This window comes from Passer montanus, unplaced genomic scaffold (genome assembly GCF_014805655.1).
Source record: "Passer montanus isolate IOZ18808 unplaced genomic scaffold, ASM1480565v1 scaffold34, whole genome shotgun sequence".
Classification (NCBI taxonomy): Eukaryota; Metazoa; Chordata; class Aves; order Passeriformes; family Passeridae; genus Passer; species Passer montanus.
In genome coordinates, this window is record NW_024368152.1 from 4985859 (window position 1) to 5000436 (window position 14578).

Genomic DNA, 14578 nt, shown 5'->3' on the forward strand with positions numbered 1-14578 from the left:
TTTTTCCTAATATCCAGCTTAAACTTCTCTTGGTGTAACTTAAGGCTATTTCTTCTCACCGGTTCTGTCTCCTGCCTGGGAGAAGAGACTGACTCCCACCTGGCACAACCTCCTTTCAGGTAGCTGTAGACAGTGATAAGAAACCCCCGTCCCTCCCCAAGCCTCCTTTTCTCCAGATTAAACAACCCCAGCTCCCTCAGGTGCTCCTCATAACAGCTGTGCTCCAGACCCATCAGCATTTCCATCACCCTTCCCTGAACCCACTCCAGCACCTCAAGGTCTTCATTGCAGTGAGAAGCCCAGAACTGAATACCAGGTCTGAGGTGCTGACTGCAGCAGATGCAATGCACTATATATATTATATAAATCATGAAAATTAGTATTTTAAGTTTGAAGACACAAGACTGAAAATAACTTTAAGAGCTGTGAGAATTACTTGAGGAAAGAATAAATTACATACTTGGACATCTCCAATGCATCCAATAAACACATTAAGTTTAGCAACAATGAAAGTACTGAGGACAAAAGTCCCAAAACTACACCATACAGAACACAGTGCTAGTTCTTAAACCATTTGAAGCATGCTATGAGGACCAAATGCCAAGTACTATACACTATTAATATGTCAAATATTTAACTTAATGTAAACTTTTATAAAAACTTTCCTTTCCTTTGAAATACTAGTATAAATAGGAAAATATTTTCACCTGAAACATGTTCTCCTATGAATACCTAAAATTGCTTTATACAGCAATACACCCCAATGAGGCAAAAGTTATCATGCCACCTGTAAAATTATTGCTCTTTCATTTGCACTACACCTGCCCATGACCAGAAGGGAAGAAATAATCTGCACATGAAAAAACCTCTTGCCATGCAGGACTTAGTAAAGTATTAAGTGTTGCAAGAAAAGCTCATAAGTTTGGTCAGATAACTAAAAAAGTTTTTAAGCAAATGTAGAGAACCTAGTGCTGAATTAAGTTATAATGAGCTGAGCCTAGGGCACTTCTTGGGGATTGAGGAACTAGCTGAGAAGAAATGATGGCTTGAGGCACAGCTAAAGGCTAATAACCTCCAAACATTTGTGAATACACTAGAAATTGTCCTGCATTTCTATTGTTAATGTTATCCACTGGTAAATGAAAAGCATAGTCAAAGTTGAAACATACACAAACATTTCTAAAATACATAGATATACCAAATAAACTTAGCAAGATCAGAAAATTTAAATTATTCAAGATCTGTTGGCTATCAACTGGTGAGAACCACTCTTCAAAACAATTTTGTATCAGGATTTAATTAGTTAAGCAAGTTATAAAACCATCACAGAAATTACAGTAAAAAAAAATCACATTATACCAAGTATTTGAAGAACAAGAGACAGCACAATCAAAATCATAATTCTGTGCATTGAACTTTTAATTTTAACTAAGTGTGTCTGCCACTTCTTTTGTTACTCTTTGCCCAATACTACTTGAAATGTAAATAAACTAAATACTTCATCCCCCTTATGCCTTGGAATAACTTTTCTTGAGACTTATCCAGTATTATCATTGAGTAATGAATTCAAAACCTCACTGGGAGTTTACAGCTTACACATCCCAAAGCTGTGGTTCCAAGTCATTTTGTGCAGCCCATTACAGGCCATTTTCAAAGGAGTCAGTCACTCTATTCAGTGCCAGGGGCTTCTGTGGTGGGTGCTAGCCTTGGCTAACAGACTCCCACCCAGACACCTGCCCTCCCCGGGAAAGACAGGGGGAGAAACCAGGAGGAATAGGAATGAGATAGTTTATGTGCCAAGCTACAGACAGGGAGGTCACTTACCAACTAATATTCTGGGCAAAACAGACTTGACTTGGGTGAATGAATTAGGTCATTGGCAGATCAAATAAACAAGTACCTTCTCTCCCCCACTTTCCAGGCTGAACTTCACCCCAAACTCCCCTGACCCCTTCAAGTGGGGCAGGGGAATGTAGGGCAGTGGTGGCTATGGGTGTTTTCTCTCTGATGCTCTTTGCATCTCACTCTGCTCCTCTGCTTCAGCACAGGGTCTTCATGGGAAACTGACTCACCTGTGTCCCGAAGCAGATTCAGTGGAACCAGCTGTGTCTGGCACAGGCAACCCCTGGCCTCTTCTCAGAGGCCACCACTGCAGCTCTCCTGCCACCCAAGCCTTGCCATCTGCACTCAGCCTTCTAACCCTTTCAGGCTCAAGAACTTGTTTCAGTATGATTTCTACTGTAATTCAGTTACAAAATTTAAATTTGCTGTACAATTACAACTCACACACTTAGCTTCAAAAGAAACAGCCCAATAGAAACTGAGCCATGAAAGTCACTCAAATTTTAATTTGAATTGTTTGAATGATCAGAAAGGACACAGCTGATTTCCAATAATGAATATTGAAAAATCCACTTTATGAAGCATCACATACACTGAACTGTGCATGTACCAGGAGTCCCATTAGAAGTAATTAAGGCTTAAAGACTTTTGTTTTACTTTGCATCTCTTCAGGGATTTAAAGATAGCTCCAGAGCATCCATAGATTCCAATTAACAAAAACATGGCAGTTTCTTTACTAAACCAATCTGATTTAACCACACAATTTAGAAAAGGGATATGATATTCCAAAAATACACAGTTTTCATTCACCCCCATTTCCAATATCTTTACATTCTACCCACAGAAGTCTTCAACTTGACTATCAATGTTCATACTCAACAGGGGGGAGAAAGGAAGAGGTTTGATATCAGAACAATGCTACAAAGAGTGGAAAAAATTACAACTGATATTTGACAGAAAAATTACCTGATTATCATATCTAAGAGACTGTGTTCCAACCAAAAATCTTATTGCATCTGTTTCTGCTGTCTGAGGTGTTAAAGCTCGTGCCTAGGGAAGAAGAAAGCCATTAGAAAAGTACAATTAATAAAACACATTAATTTCAGCAAAAATCTTGAAACTTATATATCAATTGTCATTTTAAGCATTTCATTCTTACTAATGGCAGACTTTCTTGGCCTTTCTACCCATTTTGCTCAATAATTTTTTGTCCAATTTCTCATACTCATGAGGATTGAGGAGTACAGGTGCTAAATACATTACCTGATCTTCCTTATAATAAGGATAACATTAAATGCAGCATCTCTCCCAAACTAATTTTCCTTTATCATCTGAAAAAAACCCATAGAACAGTGGACAGTTTTTAACTATTGTTAAAAAACAATACAATATCCAAGGAAGAGACTGTTTTTACAAGACTTTTCACACCACTTAGGTTGAGTATGCCAGTGAAATTTTTTTTTCTCATCATTAACCACCAAGTTTAGAAGCAAATTAAAAACAAAGCCTCTTCTTTTCTTCTGCAGCCGATTAGAGATAAGAATTGTCTAAATGATTGGACAAGTCATTTGTTATTTATCTTTAAAACTTTTGTCATAATGTTATTTCTTTGTTGTATTATGTTAACAGCATTGCTAGAGTTTCTGCCTTGCTTCTTCAACTTATACCAACCACAGCCTTGGAAGATGCAAAGCAAAGCAGTTAAGGGCCATGGGAGACACTGATAACCAAAGCACAGCTTGAACTAAAACCACAATCACTAGTTTGCTCTAGTCAGTAGCAGAGATTCGGATAATTTTGAGTAAATGGAAGGTAAACTAATACTCAAAGGCATTTTTAGCAACTATATATTGTGAGGAATATCTGCCATTTCTCCATGCAAAAGATACCCTTAATAATATTGTTCAATGTGAATTATTTAATCTAAAAATAAATCTCTGTAATTCACATCCTATTTGGCATAAAATAGCTCAGATCTCTCCAGACACTAAGGTAAATATTTCAAGCAAATACGATGAAGGATTCAGGTAACTGCTGAATGGCCCTTCTTACTGCCATCCTGTTGTGAAGCTTGTTACCCTCAGATTCAGGAACACTTCAATGTCATTCTATTTGAAACTTATTTTCAAATTGATATTAAAAAGATGCCTAAAAGCTTGGAAGGGAACACCTGGAATATATTAGATCCCAATACCCAAATTTAGAGCAATTTAATTCTAGAAAAGCAACTTAAAGATATTTGACTTTTCTTAAATAAAGCAAAGCCATGCAAGGCATTGTCCAGCAGTAGCAATAAGGAAAAACTAATTTTTCGGAATAAAGTCTGGACTTCCATAGAGCAGATATTTCTTTCCTACTATCTGAAATGTGTAATTTAAACAGTGTAATATTTTGTGTAAGATGGAGCATAATAAGCTGAAAAATGCAACAAGCTTGTAAGTAACAAGCTACTAGCCTATACCTACATTTATAATATCTATATAATGGGGGAAAAAAGAACTAGAGAGCATAATGAATAGTTTGTGTTCAAAATACTCAGGCAGATCAAAGATCACTGTGAATCCACACCAATTTTCTTTACTTGCTTATTTATGCAGCATTCATCTACAACAAGCATAGAATGTTCTTGATTGACAGACACAACTTAAGTCCACCATGATGACTGCAGAAAAGCTTTTGTCTTTAACAGAATTTACATCTGCAGATCTTTGCAAGCATCTCTTTTCATTTAAAAGACCTGCTTTAAACTATTTTGAGAAAACACTAGAAATGACCCAACAGCTATGTATCTCCTTCAATCAAAGGAGCTTCTGTTGTTTCTATACATCAAAGAGAAGTAGAGACCTCCAGAATCTTTAATAAAATGAAGAAATAAAAGAGGTTTCCAGCCCTTTCAAAGTTTTTCAAGTAGGTCTGGTCAGGCTGCTTTCAAAAATGCATAAAGTTGGACACAAAGTGCCCAAAATAAACTTATGTAAATACATAGTAACATTTATGTCATCAGCTTCTCTAGCTCTTCTGTAAAATAATTTTCCATTTTTCAGATAGAAAGAAAAAAAGGGCATGAGAAAAAAAAAATTAGACATATTTCACAAGAAGAAACACTACTGTTTATTCCCTGACAAAAAACCCCAGCAACATCCATACATAGGATACAAAATTCAAACTTGCCAAGCCTTCAAAAATTAGGAAGACTGATTCATAATATCAATATCAGCACAATTGACTTTCACTTTTGTCCTGCACAAATGTATGTGTAATTTTGTCTACTCTGAGTTACTTGGAGAGAAAAAGAAGTTCTTTCAATGGATGAAGACACCAAGTAATTCTCGTAATGAAGAACACAGCTGAATCCAGAGTGCTGTCAAGGTCAAGGAAAGTGCCCTAACTTTGTCATCTTGTCAGAGCAGGTTGCAAATAGAACCTTTCATAAAGCATCCTGCCTTATGACTACAGCTCATAGATAGAAAATAAGCAAAAAAGTGTAGTAAAATGAATATTGATCAATCTAAACCAGTGGAAATTATTCTTTTTCTAACTCTGTACCCACAGAACACAGAACTGTATATAGCCCAAAAAGTTTACTACCAAGCTTATGTGGAAAGGGACTTTTCACAAGGGCACATAGTGATAAGACAAGGGAGAATGGCCTTAAGCTGAAGGAAGACAGGTTTAGATGGGATAATAAAAAATAAATTCTTTACTGTGAGAGTGGTAAGGCACTGAACAGGTTGCCCAGAGAGGTTGTGGATTCTCCATCCGTGGAGCTCAAGACTCAGCTGGATGAAGCTCTGAATAACCTGGTCTAGTGGAAGATGCCCCTGCTTATGGCAGGGAGGGGTTGGAACTGGAGAATCTTTAAGGTCTGTTGCAACCTAAACTATTTTAAGATTCTACCCAAGGTATTAGACTATTACTTACTAAAAAACTGGCACAAAGCTTAGCAAATAATCAGAATAGACATCTGAAAGACTTAAGCAGCAAGTTAACAAGTAATCCTTACACATGCTCTCAACATCCCACCTAACCAATACTGCTAGACAATGCAACAATCTATGCAATTACATAATTTCATTTTTAAAGAAGGCCTAACTGTAGGAAAAAATATTAGTGAGCGAAGTTTAAAACATTGCAAACCACAAAGAATTTTTTGGCTACATGTCCAGATTTCATATTTAGCAACAGCCCTGTGAGGAAATGTGCATAGTTTAAAGCAAGCAGTTTTACAAAACAGGACAACAATTGAACTGCAAATCCACTACAGTAAATACACATGCAAAGGACATTTAACATCCTAGAACACAACAATGACAGCAAGTAATATCAAACTAAAGCAAAAGAAACAACAATCATTGTAGAAGAATGCAGGAGACTCTCTCTAACTGGAGACTGGGCATCATGTCTATGCCTACACTATGCTCAGTGTGATGCTGAGCAAAGATCACCTTCTACCTTGCCCTTGACAATTTAGGCCAGCTGCAGAAAAATAAAAACCTTGGATAAAAAGAAATAGAGTCTATTGTACTTGACAGCACCAAGAGATGATCCAGAACAACACAACGGCAAACATCAAAAGGGTAAAGAAGGTTGGTTTAAACAAAGTGCATTATGGAACCACAATGCACTGATTCTCTACACTTAACTTCTACACATAATTTCTTCTGAAAAACCTTCACTCTTCAACATCTTTTGAACTACCAGCCAAATGCACAAAGTTGTGGTGTGGTTTTTTTTGTTTTGTTAATTTGACTGTTACTATTTAGGGCATTAATAGACAAATAAAAAAGTACTTGCTCAACACATGTTGTGCTGATGCATTGCAATGGTATTAACAAACAAGAAAACAAACAGACCTCAACATCTGAATATTTGTATTACATTAAATACAAACAAAAAATATTCTTCAAACCAGGCATCATTTGAAATTCATCCAATCTGTACTAACAAACCTTGAACTTACAATGCAAAATGTAAGGATACAGTATTTGACTTGCAATCCCTAAATCTGAATTTAAAGTTATTTGACCAACTGCTTATGCTGAAAACCAGGACCAGTGTACTGCTACTTGCGGTGAGGAGCTGGATTTGCTGATGTCTCATTCTGGAGGCAGAATGTAAGTTCCCTGCTCCCCTAGACAAGCCCCAGGCTGCTAATGTCATGGATGTTACTTTTGCCTTCTGGCACAATTTCAATTTTCAAGTAAATACACTTTGATTTTTACTTAGGGAAGACAGCCTTGTTTCTCCCACCACAGTAGGAGACTCTCTCAGTGTCTCTAATAAGCTGCAGTGACTATCTGTGAAAAGGTTGGCAGCACACATGCCCAGGTGACCTTCAATGCTCTCAGACAGCTGTTTTCCCCAAGTCTTTCACAGCACCAGAATTCCCACCACCAACATATTTAGTGCATTGACCCTATTCCAAAGATTGACAGATTCTGTAAACCCTCACAGCAACAAATGCAATCCACACACAAAGACTGCTTAGCACAATCATCTTCAGAAAACTCATTCATTTCTCATGAAGGTAACAATCATCATGTAAAAGTTCCTTCAAGTTCACCTGCCTGTATCTTTATACTTTCATTATTCTGTACTACACCTAACACTAGGAAGAGCCTACTAATTGCTTAAGAGTCCTAAAAAATACTTTCCAACTGTTTCACTTCATGCATTATGAAGATCTTTGGGGGATTAGTTAAGAGAGCTTTGCCACTTAGCTACTTCTGTTCCTCTAGTAACACTTTAAACCACAAAGGCTTAAAATTAAAATATACAGGATTGGCACTCATGAGGCAGTAATCTTAGAGAAGAAAGAGAACTGACACAAAAGCTAGGAATTTTAGTAAGACATTATTAGGCAGTTTCTTAAACTGATTAAATTTCAAAGTAAATCTTCCACAGACATTGCTAAAGCTGGACCAAAACTATTAAGTACATTCTTAGGCCACTCTCCCTGAACCCAGAGGAGACCACAAAAGCCTCCCCCAGGGAAGAGAACACCACTGCCCATAGGAGCTCCAGTCTCTGCACTCCCATACCAGGAACACAGCCAAGCCTGAAAGCCAGCACAGCTTTCCCTGGGTAGTTCACAAGCAACACACATTTTCCAGGGAAGATTCCTTTTACCACTTCTAGTAAATCTACACCTGGCTTTTACTCCATCACAGGTAAGTCAGCTGAGCTATTTCCAAAACATACTGATGACAACAGATGTACACACACTGGTCGCAGGTCTTCCACAATCTAATTCAGTTGGTATTTTGCTTTAAGTTTCTTACTCTAACAAAACACATTTGGCTTCAGGGAAATTAAGTTTCATCTTATTCTTGCAAGTAGGCAAGTCCTAAAAAGTGTCTGTTCAGATTCATAAAACCTGTCAACAACTAACAGACAACACAAAATAGGCCAATCACTTATTCAAGAAGCACCATGACCACAATGCAGAGAACACTAACTCCATCAAAAGCATCAGTGCACTTTTTTCAAGCCTGCTTCAGCTAGACCCTATCTCAGGGTGCTGCTGGAGCTGCCCATGGGCAGTATGGCCCTGTGCTCTGTCAGGCAGCTTTCTGTGGTCCTTGCCTCCCGCTCATTGTCCTTTTTCCTCACATGTCTATGTACTTTTGACATGCACCATACAGTAGGAGTATCCAGCATGCTGAAATTCAGCTCAGTGTTGTGGTATCCCCAAAACCCATTAAAGGTGCCAAACACACACTCCAAAATGATCACTCTCTGACATTAGTCATGTTCCTGTTCCCTCATCTCATAATGCTGGCTGGTTTCTGCATGCTTTTAAACAAGCAAGATGTAGGCTTGAGGCAAATGTCTATCCCAGAAAGCACCCTTCCCCACTGCTCATTTCCAGGGCTATAAATGTTAGCCAGTCAACCTTAAACTAAGGCAAACACAGTATTTTGAGATGTTCAGTGGTGCTTTCACACCTGCTCAAAATGTCACTGTTTAAACCCTCAAGAAAAACATGGGGAAAATTGTGACTCCCTGAAAATGAAAGCAAATTCAACATGGGGTAGACATACCACGTATCTCAGATTAAAGCGCAGGTCAGCTCCACATGGGACAAGAACAACATAATTTTACTGACAACACAGCACTCAGTAATATTCCTGGGACTTCATTCATCAATTCTTATAATTGAGGATATTGATTATTTTCACCAAGATTCCTTTCAGAAAAACCACCTTGGTATTGAAATGTTCTGCATCTGCTGCTGTTGCTTTGTATTCATCATCTTGAGCCACAGTTGCATCACTCAGTACCTTAATTCAAGCAGCATCTCTCATTTTCATTCACCACCCACTGTAATCTTCTCATTTTCACTGCAGTCAGACAAGCAGAGCAACCAAGGTGAGATTGTCTTTTTAAAAGTCACAAAAAGAGTCACACACCCTAAAATTCACACATAATTTGCATGTCTGTACAATGTTCATATCACTTACAAACACACTCAAGAGATTAAAAAAGATAAAAATGTATTTGTTCATTATTCTAAGTTACCTTATATATGCCAATACATCAGAACACATTCTGTACATGGAAATGAACAAAAAACATGCAGAAATAATTTTAAGTTAGTTGGTGGACAGTGCCTAGGAGGAATTAGCTTTATGTTCCTATAAACATGGTCACATTAGATCAGATGAAAAGCACATTTACACAACTACACTTTCTCCATCAGTGGCCAAAGATGCACTTGTATTGACTGCTGGAGCCCAGACATAAGAAGCAAAGCCAAAATTTTTAAAACTTGACTGAAGAAATAGTCTGAAGAGATCTTTCATACAAAAAGCAGTAATTGTGATGATACAGCTAACCATTATTATCTAGCAACACAGAAGAAATTATATTAAAAAAGAATAATTGTCTTTCTTATTAAACCTGGAGACAGAAGTTGGAAAAAATTATCTCAGTTTTAGGTTTAAGTTTCTATATTAGTGCCTCCATTTTCAAAAAGCATAGAGATGCAATGTTTTAAAGACACACTGGGAGTTAATGGAGGTCAGCAACAGAGCCTTCATCTCTACGCTTTTTGACTTACACATAAATCATCTCTTCTTTCCTCACCCTCTCCCTAAGTGATCTGTATTAAAAGTCTTTTCCTTTTATTACAGCCACTTTATTAATCCTTTTGCTTTATCCTCCTTGCCAGACAACTCCAACAAGTTACATACTTCACAGGAGAGAAGTGTGGAGCAGATAGATGGTATGGGAGGGGGCAGGATACACAGGTCCATGGAGGTCCCAGAAAACACACACTACCTTGCCCAAATTCCTGGAATATGGATTATATGTGACTTAGTAAAAATGAACTATGAATTTTATTAAGTACAGGATATATATTCTCTTCTGCAAAAGAGATTTAAGTGTAAGTTTCATTAATTTTGGCCTCAACTTGTACAGCCATCTCAAACCAATCACAAAATGCTATATACAAAACAGCATACTATCAGGATTTATCTGATTTCAGTAGAGTCAACATTTAGTGCAGGTGAATATTATGTAGCAGCTCCTATACAAGAGGAAAACCAAACAAATACAAAATTTGCTAATGAAATCTATTGGTATAGTCAGGACTATAGAGCACACTACTCAGTATGCAGGACATTCGTTACAAAGAATCTTTGTACATTACTTTTCAAAAAGACTTTAGCAAAGGTGCCAAAAGAAAAAATGTAGATATTTCTATAACTACAGCTACTGTAGAATGAATTGCTTTGTTCGGAGGTGATTTTCTTCTGCAGGTATTGTTACTCTGTTGGCTAGTGATGATAAGCCAGTCACAACACATGAGTAAGCTAAGCAAAGCCCTTAAGTGGAGGAAGAATGACTTAGGGTTCCTCTCATTCTGCTTTCCCAGAACTTACCGAAACCTCATTAAACACAACACCTGTGTTCATCTAAGAAGAGGATCAATAAGCTTCTGAGTTAAACAGTTCCATTTCCTTACAGCCATAAAATACCGACGTGATGGACAGATTTGTCGCATGGGACAAATGCACACACACAGACCCCACAGGGAGGTCCCGCAAACTTCACGCAGATTTATGGTAGGGCATAACCAACTAAATTTTGTAACTTACTGGAAACAGTTCCATGCTCTCTCCTCAAAAAAACCCAATTTTTAATCTTTTTGGGTTTTTTCTGACAAGGCAGAATCAAGGATTTCTTTGACAGTACTTTGGTACCACTCCAGCGCCAGACAAAGCCTGTTCCAGCGGCGGAGCGGGGAGCGGTGCGAGGGGAGAAGGAGCCCGGCGGGGACAGGGAGAAGGAGAAGGAGCCCGGCGGGCCCCGCACCCGCCCTGCCAACAGCTCGCTTTCAGCGGGGAACCATTCCCGGCCAGCCACCCTCAAACGCCCCAGCGCGGCTGCCAAAAGCCACCAGGACGCGGCGGGGCCCGTGGCTTTATCCCGGTCCCGGCTCGGGGGAGGAGGGAGAACGCCGATGCCCCCCCGGCGGGCTCCCTCTGCCCCGCTACACACACCCGACCCCGCGGCCAGCGCCTTTTCGAAGGCAGGACCGCGACCCGCCAACCTTGCCTCGACCTCCGCTCTCGCTCACCTGGAACTCCAGCCCGTAAATCACCGGCGCGTCGTCCTCCATCGCGACCCCCCCAAGCCCAGCCGAGCAGCCGCCGTCGCGTCCGATGCTTTCTGACCCTCGGCGCGGCCCGTCCTCGGCCGCTTCCGGGAGCTGCGCGCGCGCGGCCCCGCCCGGCCGGCCCGAGCGCAGGCGCTGTGCGGGGCGAGCGGCGGCGGCGGCGCGGAGGTGACGGGACGGGACGGGACGGGACGGGACGGGACGGGACGGGACGGGACGGGACGGGACGGGAGAGAACGGAGCGGTCCTGCGGCCTGAGGGTCGTTCGGGTGGGCGGGTGCTCACGGGGGCTGTGCCTGCAGGAGGCCGTGGGGCGGGCCGGGGCTGCCGCGGGGTGTCCGGGCCGGGGCCCAGCGCCCCTCCTGTGGGCCGCCCCTGCTCGGCCGCTGCCCCGGCCGTAGCTTTGCTGGAACGGGACCTAGCGGGGCTCTGCGACCGGGAGAGCAAATGTTGAGTCACTGGAGCAGGCTGCCCGGGGAAGCGGGGGAGTTCAAGGCCGGGCTGGATGTGGCTCCGAGCAGCCCGGTCTAGTGGAAGGTATCCCTGTCCATGGTAGGGGGTTTGGAATCGGATGATCTTGTAAGGTCTCCTTCCAAACCGAACCATTCTGTGATACCATTCTATGATACTGTTTAGTGGGAGGCATTTGGTCTTCAATCTCAATGGTTTTACGACATGTAGAAAAAATCAAGAGAAAAAAATTTTCAGAATTGATTCTGTGATTAGACATTAAATGGAAAATGTCAAAGGGAAGATGTGAGATAATCGTGGTAGGGGGTTTGGAATCGGATGATCTTGTAAGGTCTCCTTCCAAACCGAACCATTCTGTGATACCATTCTATGATACTGTTTAGTGGGAGGCATTTGGTCTTCAATCTCAATGGTTTTACGACATGTAGAAAAAATCAAGAGAAAAAAATTTTCAGAATTGATTCTGTGATTAGACATTAAATGGAAAATGTCAAAGGGAAGATGTGAAATAATGAAATCACGATTTTTTAAAGCAAGAATTTCACTGTTTATATGGTACTTAGGAGTTTTGTTGTGACACCTGAGCAATATACAAGTAATAAAACCAATTCTTGTTTTGGTGGGGGCTTTTCCTTTTCCAGTTGCTATGGAGAATAATGAAAGCAATGCTAAGGATGCAAAGAGCACCTCGGGTGAAGATGACAGCAGAGACATAGTTCAGCAGAAAACTCAGGAAGACATTCTCTTTCATGAGGAAACCATTGATCTTGGTGGAGATGAATTTGAGTCTGAAGGGAATGAAACTGTGTCAGAGGATTCAAATAATTTTGTAGATAAACTTAATGAGCAAATGATGGAGAGTGTCATTATTTCAGATTCCCCAAACAATAGTGAAGATGACACAGGTGAACTTGGTTGTCTTCAGGAGATAGTAGACCAAATGGAAGCTAAAGATAATGAAAAAACACAAACAGAAGTGGATAAAGAAGAGTTTTTAAGTAATGAGAGTGAAACTGAACATGAAGAAACTCCTAAAGACATTTCTGAGATTGGAACAGATGATCAGGCATCTTTAAAGGAAGACTCAATTCAGGAAGCAGTGAAGGAGGAGCCAAAGTTGGGAAACAACGTTCCTGTTGAAACAAAACCAAAAAATGTTGATGAGAGCACACCTGAGGACCGAATGTTGTCACCCAGTACTACCAAACCATCTTCTGAGGCCGAGCCCATTCCTGTGTGCACCATCTTCAGCCAAGCAAACAATGCTAGTTCCCAGCCACAGTTGTTCCTGCCTGATGGTTTTGAGCCTCAGATGGTGAAATCTCCCAGTTTTAGTAGTATAATAGAGACTCCAGTGAAGTACAATCCACAGGTGGTTCAACCAAGTCCTAGTCTAAGCAAGTTCTTTGGTGACACTGTTAACACTAATACTTTAGCTTCTGATTTTTTTGATTCATTTACGACATCCAATTTTATTTCTGTTAGTAATCCCAATGCAAGCTCTTCAGTTCCAGAACAAATGTCCTCTCTTTCTAATGGTGGAGATGGTTCTTCATCCAACCCTACTTTCCCTGTGCAAAATGGGAGGCCTGAAGCAGGTGGTCCCCCATCATCTCTTGAGATAACTCAATCCCCCAAGCCATTCTCACAAATCCAAGCTGTTTTTGCTGGGAGTGATGACCCGTTTGCCACAGCCTTAAATATGAGTGAACTAGATCGAAGAAATGATGCTTGGATTCCTAGTGAGGAGACAAGAAATGTTCTCATTTCAGTTGCCACACAACAATACAGCGCCGTGTTCATAGACAAGGAGAATCTCACCATGCCTGGATTAAAATTCGATAATATCCAGGTAAGAGTCTGTCACTGTATCTTCCTCTGTGATTATATTTTAGAAATACTGTAGAAGATCTGTCCAATAATTTGTGTGTCATAGTACTTCATATTGTTGGGGATGGTCACCTTGTGTGTATTACTTGAGTCCTAATTAGAAAATGCAGTGTCACTGCTGCCTTGTGCAGGAAGAGGCTAAAACCAGATCTCATTTATTCATAGTGACATTTGTTTGCTGCATGGAAAACCAGTGTTGACAGTTTCTGTAGAAGCCAAAGCTGTTTGTATTTTTAAGTACTTTATTTCTGCTCCTATGAGTTAGTAAGATAATACTCACATTTAGAATATATACACACCCTCAAAGCTCTGCTGCAGAGGCTAAGAGCAGACAGATTTGTGGAATTCCCTGCTGTGATCAAGTGGGAAATAATTTCACTCATGTTCACAGTGCTCTCAATAATGTTAACATGGACTGAAATGGCATAATTTCTGTTTTCCCTAAGTAATGGAAAGGTATAACTTCTAAGAAAGAGTGCTGCAGCAAGCTGCTGGGAAGGGATAACCCCAAAATTAATTAGAGGAGATCACAAAGCAAACAACATGGTAGTGAAAAGTAATTTTTTGTCATCTGTCAATTTCATTTTTTGTCATCTATCAATTTCTAACTGATGAGAAGGCATAAAGCATTTTTTTCAATATTGGGGAAATTTTACTCACGTGTATTCAGGATTTCTCCTTAAGTAGTTTTATCCTGGCTGCTCAGCCAGGCTAACCATCATGATGTTTTGGTTTTTCTTTCTTGAAACA

General features: G+C 40.2%; 2 protein-coding genes across 4 annotated transcripts in view; one reads left to right on the forward strand and one right to left on the reverse strand.

Moving 5' to 3' along the window:
* The window catches only part of EIPR1 (EARP complex and GARP complex interacting protein 1), a 77669-nt gene extending 66110 nt beyond the window's left edge, over nt 1-11559 (reverse strand). For both annotated transcript variants that reach the window (XM_039715573.1, XM_039715572.1), the window contains exons 1-2: nt 11429-11559; nt 2809-2892 (exon numbers count right to left, since the gene is read on the reverse strand). In XM_039715573.1, coding sequence (XP_039571507.1) covers nt 2809-2892; nt 11429-11470 — 126 coding nt within the window. In that variant the 5' untranslated portion in view covers nt 11471-11559. The remainder of the gene's footprint in view (nt 1-2808; nt 2893-11428) is intronic.
* A 21-nt stretch (nt 11560-11580) lies between these two features.
* Nucleotides 11581-14578, forward strand: part of TRAPPC12 (trafficking protein particle complex subunit 12) — a 52421-nt gene continuing 49423 nt past the window's right edge. The window contains exons 1-2 of one of the 2 annotated variants that reach the window (XM_039715574.1): nt 11581-11635; nt 12580-13790. In XM_039715574.1, coding sequence (XP_039571508.1) covers nt 12585-13790 — 1206 coding nt within the window. In that variant the 5' untranslated portion in view covers nt 11581-11635; nt 12580-12584. Of the gene's footprint in view, nt 11636-11758; nt 12005-12579; nt 13791-14578 lie in introns of those variants that run through there. The other variant, XM_039715575.1, reaches the window with a different exon arrangement.